The 5,724-nt window shown below is 54.3% G+C and overlaps 1 protein-coding gene across 1 annotated transcript; it reads right to left on the reverse strand.

Moving 5' to 3' along the window:
- Positions 1 to 940: 940 nt before the first annotated feature.
- Positions 941 to 4,288, reverse strand: RFPL4A (ret finger protein like 4A; the record flags this gene model as incomplete). The annotated part of the gene is made up of 2 exons (XM_084906651.1): positions 941 to 2,133; positions 4,003 to 4,288. 2 exons carry the CDS (start codon positions 4,286 to 4,288, stop codon positions 1,328 to 1,330), a joined length of 1,092 nt encoding a protein of 363 aa, XP_084762777.1. The 3' UTR covers positions 941 to 1,327.
- Between the last annotated feature and the right edge of the window lie 1,436 nt (positions 4,289 to 5,724).

A 5,724-nucleotide genomic window follows, 5' to 3' on the forward strand; every position in this document is an offset into this window, starting at 1 on the left:
CACGTGTTTATCCGGGTTCGCCGGGCCCCTCGCCGTGCGGAGGCGGCTCCCCTCCGGAGGGCGCTGCCCGGGGCCTGAAGCCAACGGACAGCCTCACCGTGGCCTCCGGGCCGCCCCCCACCCCGCCCGGGACAAGCACGCTCACTCCCCACCGCTGGCGCGCTTTCCACCCCCAGTTTTCTTTTTCTCTTTCTCTTCTTTCTTTCTTTCTTTCTTTCTTTCTTTCTTTCTTTCTTTCTTTCTTTCTTTCTTTCTTTCTTTCTTTCTTTCTTTTTCTCTCTCTTTTTTCTTTCTCTCTTCCTTTCTTTCTTTTTCTTTTTCTTACTCCCTCCCTCCCTTTCTTTCTTTCTCTCTCTTTTTCTTTCTCTTTCTTCCTTCCTTCCTTCCTTCCTTTCTTTCTCTTTCTTCCTTCCTTTCTTTCTTTCTTTCTTTCTTTCTTTTTCTTTCTTTCTTTCTTTCTCTTTCTTTTTCTTACTCCCTCTCTTTTTCTTTCTTCTCTCTCTCTCTCTCTCTCTCTCTCTCTCTCTCTCTCTCTCTCTCTCTCTCTTTCAGAGAGAGAGAAACACCCATGGTGAGAGGGACTCAGGGATCAGCTGCCTCCTGCACGCCCCCTACCCGCACCAAGCCCGCAACCCCAGCATGTGCCCTCTATCTGAAATCGAACCCAGGACCTCCTGGTTCTAGGTCGATGGTCACTCACTGAGCTGCAGGAGCCGGGCTCTGTGTGTTTTAATCCTCCCTCCAAGGTTTGTGTTCTTATCTCTATAGAGAGGGCGAGGGACAGGGACCGGGTTACCCCCCCCCCCATCTCAGCTGGGGATGGAACTGGGGCGGCGGGGATGGGAGGGCCGCCACCCCCGTGTTTCCCCCGTTTCCCCAGGGCTGGCTCCTGCATCCCAGGGAAGACCCACCAGCCCGGGGGGCACATCCCACAATTTTATAAAAAATATATACTTTATTGATTTTTTACAGAGAGGAAGGGAGAGGGAGAGTCAGAAACATCGATGAGAGAGAATCTTGCAGCCTCCTGCACGCCCCCCACTGGGGATGTGCCCGCCACCAAGGTGCATGCCCTTGACCAGAATCGAACCCTGGACCCTTCGGACCGCAGGCCGGCGCTCTATCCACTGAGCCACATCCCACATTGTATTTCCCCTCCTGCCTCTTCTCCGCACCAACTTCAGAGAAATAAGAGCGAGGCGTTTGGGATCCGCAGGTTCGGAACACGTTTATTGGCTAAAAAGACCCACAGGTCCCAGCGACACCACCCGGACCGAACCGAACCGAACTGCACCCACGGGGGGAGCCGGCTTCCCGCGGGCCTGGCTCACTCCGCGGGGCCTGGCTCACTCTGCGCGGGGCGCGCGGGGGCTCCTTCTGCTGCAGCCACGCGGGGCGCGCGGGGCCACAGGGGCGCGCGCGCGCAGGGGGCCCGGGTCCGGGTCCCCGAGTTCAGGGCTTCCCTGTCCCCATCTCCGCCCCCCGACTGCAACCCGGGCCCCGGGGCCCCGGACCCCGAGCTCAGGGCTTCCCTGTCCCCCTCCCCGCCCCCCGACTCCAACCCAGGACCCCGGCCCAGGGACCCCAGCCCCGCGGGGACGGGGGCGCAGGGGCAGATGGCCAGCCAGCTCTCCCCGTCCTCCGAGGAACCCGCCGGCCCCAGGAAGGGGCGCAGCGGCTCGGCGGCCGGGACGCCGGGGAACGTGAACACGTGGGACCCGTCGGCCACGTGGTAGAAGGACAGGGTCCCCACGTCCACGTCCAGGAAGAGGCCCAGGCGGCGCAGGCGCGGCTGCACCAGGAGCCCCCGCGGGTGCTGGGTGCCCGCCACCAACCTGCCGTCGCTGCAGATCACGGTCCAGAAGCCGTGCTCGTCGGACAGGACCACGTCGCCCTGCCGGGGGGCCGCCTCGCGGCACAGGCCCACGCTCCACGTGCGGCTGCCCGCCACGTCCACCTCCCAGTAGTGGCGGCCCGAGGTGAAGCGGGGGGTGCCCAGGACGCAGGGGGAGTCGCTGAACCTCCCCGGGTGGGCGGGGCGCTCCTGGGAGTCACCCCCGATGCGGACCCGCCGCAGGTCCTCCGAGATGACCAGGTAGTCGTGGGCGGTGTCCAGGTCCAAGGTCATGTCCACTGCGGAGAGAGGGAGGATGGAGTCAGCAGGTGCGCCCCCTTCCTGGCCATGGCTCCCCACTTCCCGTCTTCCCCAGGGCATTTTCCTGGGGAGACTTCCCTGGCCCCAGATTTGATGGAATTGTATCTGGGGGGGGTGGGGACGACGATAGGTATTCCCTTGACATTATGTAAGTGATTCAATGGTTTGATTAAGGACTTTTCTTCTCTCCTTTAAAATATACATATTAGAGGCCCGGTGCATGAATTCGTGCATGGGTGGGGTCCGGCCAGCCTGGCCAGGGGGAGGGGACATGGGCGGTTGGCCGGCCTGCCTGCTGGTTGAACTCCTGGTGGAGGGGACAATTTGCATATTAGCCTTTTATTCTATAGGATATGCACTTGAGTGGTCCGATTATTATGCATTCAGAGATCACAATTGGCCACTCGGGGTGTGTGTGTGTGTGTGTGTGTGTGTGTGTGTGTGTATAATTGATTTCAGAGAGGAAGGGAGAGGGAGAGGGAGAGAGAGAAACGTCAATGATGAGAGAGAATCATGGATGGGCTGCCTCCTGCACACCCCCTACAGGGGATGGAGCCTACAACCCAGGCATGTGCCCTGACCGGGAATTGAACTGTGAATCCTGATTCATAGATCAATGCTCAACCACTGAGCCACACGGGCTGTGCTAAAAAACTTTTTTTTTTTTAAATTGATTTCAGAGAGGAAGAGAAAAGGAGAAAGAGAAAGAAACATCCATGAGAATCACTGCCTCCTGCACGCCCCCTACTGGGGGACCTAGCCAACAGCCTGAAAATCCGCCCTGACTGTGAACCCGTGAACCCGTTCATAGGCCAATGCCCAATCACTGGCCCAGGCCCATGGGCTGGGTCTTCTTTTCTCCTTAGTAAGGAATACACATGAAAAATAGACCTCAAAATTATCATACAGCCCAGCAGGGGGCCACGGATCAATGACTCTCTCATCATTGATGTTTCTTTCCTTTCCGCTCTGAAATCAATAAAAAAATATATATTTAAAAATGTTTGAGATTTTTCATTGGAATCAAAGTTGGGTACTGAAGGATCCTCAAGCCAAAGCTCTTTCCATCGAGCCAAACCGGCTGTTACATGTCCACTGTAATTTATTTTATTTCTTTTCCCACTGTAATTTAAAAGTAAATAGAAAAAAACACTTAAGATATTTCTTGCCCTGGCTGGTGTGGCTCAGTGGATAGAGCATCAGCCTGCGGACTGAAGGGTCTCAGGTTCAATTCCTGTCAAGGGCACATACATGCCCAGATTGGAGGCTCCATCCCCAGTGGGTTGCTTGTAGGAAGCAGCAGATCTATGATTCTCATCACTGATATTTCTCTCTCTCTTCTTCTCTGAAATCAATAAAAGTATTTAAAAAAATGTTTTTCTTAAAAACACATGAACAATAACAAGGCTGCTCTCAGCGGTACAGGATCTGTAACATACAGTCTATGCAAAAGCAGGTTTCTCCCTGTGCCCGTCTGTCTCCAATGGGGCAAGGAAATATTGAGGAGCCCAGGTCTAGGATGGACTCAGGGTTCTATTTGCCAAAAAACCTGGTTCCAATGAAAAAATAAATTTCAAACATTTTTAAATATTTCTTTTTTATTGATGTCAGAGAGGAAGGGAGAGGAAGAGAGAGCTAGAAACACCCATGATGAGAAAGAATCACGGATCAGCTGCCTCCTGCACGCCCCACCCTGGGGATCGAGCCTGCATATGCCCAGGCCTGTGCCCTGACCGGGAATCGAACTGTGACCTCCTGGTTCCTAGGTTGACTCTCAGGCTAGAGACACCGGGAAGAAGGATCCTTCCAGGGGCTGCCGGCCCCCGGGGGAGGCCCAGAGGTCTCACCCTGGAACTTTCGGATCCGGGGGTCCATCTGCAGGATGGCTGTCAGCTGGGGCTCCATCTCCTTGACCTTGGACGCCAGGCTGCACAGCACCCTGTGGGGCTTGATGTCCTCCTCCTGAGAGACCCTGGAGCAGTTGCTGCACAGCAGCCCCTCCCCGTCCGGCGCCTTGGGCAGGGCGGGCAGGCAGCGGCGGCAGCAGGTGAAGCCGCACCGGAGTTTCACCGGGTCCTCGAAGTACCTGAGGCAGACGGAGCAGCTGGCAGCTTTCTTAAACTGCTGGGCCATGGCTGCCTGGAGGGGGGCGGGAGGGGGAGCGGGCACGGTGAGCCTCTCACGAGGGAGGGGGACTCCTGGGTCCCGGGATGCCTCCTCTTAAAAAAAAAACAAAGACATTATAAACTGATGAACCAAAAGATAGATATAGAGACAGTAAAGCAACAAGCAGACTGTCAAATTACAGTGGGGAGGGGAGGAAGATCTGGGGGAGATAATAGATCAACCGAAGGACTTGTATACATGCATATAAGTACAACCAATGGACATAAAACTCTGGGGAGGGAGGGTATGTATGGGAGGGAGGGAGAGGGGCAAAAAATCAATAAAATATATTGCCGAAACCGGTTTGGCTAAGTGGATAGAGCGTGAGCCTGCGGACTGAAGGGTCCCAGGTTCGATTCCGGTCAAGGGCATGTATGTTGGTTGTGGGCACATCCTCGGTAGGGGAGTGTGCAGGAGGCAGCTGATCGATGATTCTCTCTCATCAATGTTTCTAACTCTCCCTCTCTCTTCCTCTCTGTAAAAAATCAATAAAATAGATTTTTTAAAAAATAAAAATATATATTTTATTGATTTTATATATATATATAGTATTGATTTTTACAGAGAGGAAGAGAGAGGGATAGAGTTAGAAACATCGATGAGAGATAATCATCGATCAGCTGCCTCTTGCACACTCCCCTACCGAGGATGTGCCCGCAACCAAGGTACATGCCCTTGACCAGAATTGAACCTGGGACCCTTCAGTCCACAGGCCGATGCTCTATCCACTGAGCCAAACCGGTTTGGGCTATTTTTTTGATTTTCCACAGATAGTGTAGGGAGCGGTTATAGGGTTAAGCCTCAGACTGACCTGCTGGCAAAGTCACAAACAAGTCCCAGTTTGTAGGGCACAGCTCTTTAAGCATAATTAAACTTGATCATGTGACTGCTCCCTAGATCCTTCCTGGGTAGCTAGTGGGCTGTGGGAGGGGCAGCAAGTGCTGCCAAACCCAGTGAAACCCATAAAAACATTGTAAATTGCCTTGTTTGTCCCTGATTATAAAGCCTCGGCTTTGCAGTCTGGATCTGTTCTGTGGCCTCAGCCAGGCACAGAAGATCCACCTAGACCCAGCTTATTCTGTGTCTGTCTTTTCTTCATCCTTCACCGGCCCTCCCTCAGGCTCGCCGAACCCTTGGCTGTGCTGACATGGCACAGATAGAGAGTTAGGAACATCGATGAGAGAGAAACATCCATCCGCTGCCTCCTGCACACCCCCACCTGGGGACGTGCCCGCAACCAAGGTACATGACCTTAACTGGATTCGAACCTGGGACCCTTGAGTCCGCAGGCCAACGCTCTATCCACGGAGCCACACCAGTCATGGCCGCCTCCTCTTTATAGGATAGACATTTGCAACCTCCTGGGCAAGAAGGATGCGGCCCAAGGACCAATAGGAAGGACT

This window comes from Pipistrellus hanaki, assembly GCF_964339955.1.
Source record: "Pipistrellus hanaki genome assembly, chromosome: 15".
Taxonomy (NCBI): Eukaryota; Metazoa; Chordata; class Mammalia; order Chiroptera; family Vespertilionidae; genus Pipistrellus; species Pipistrellus hanaki.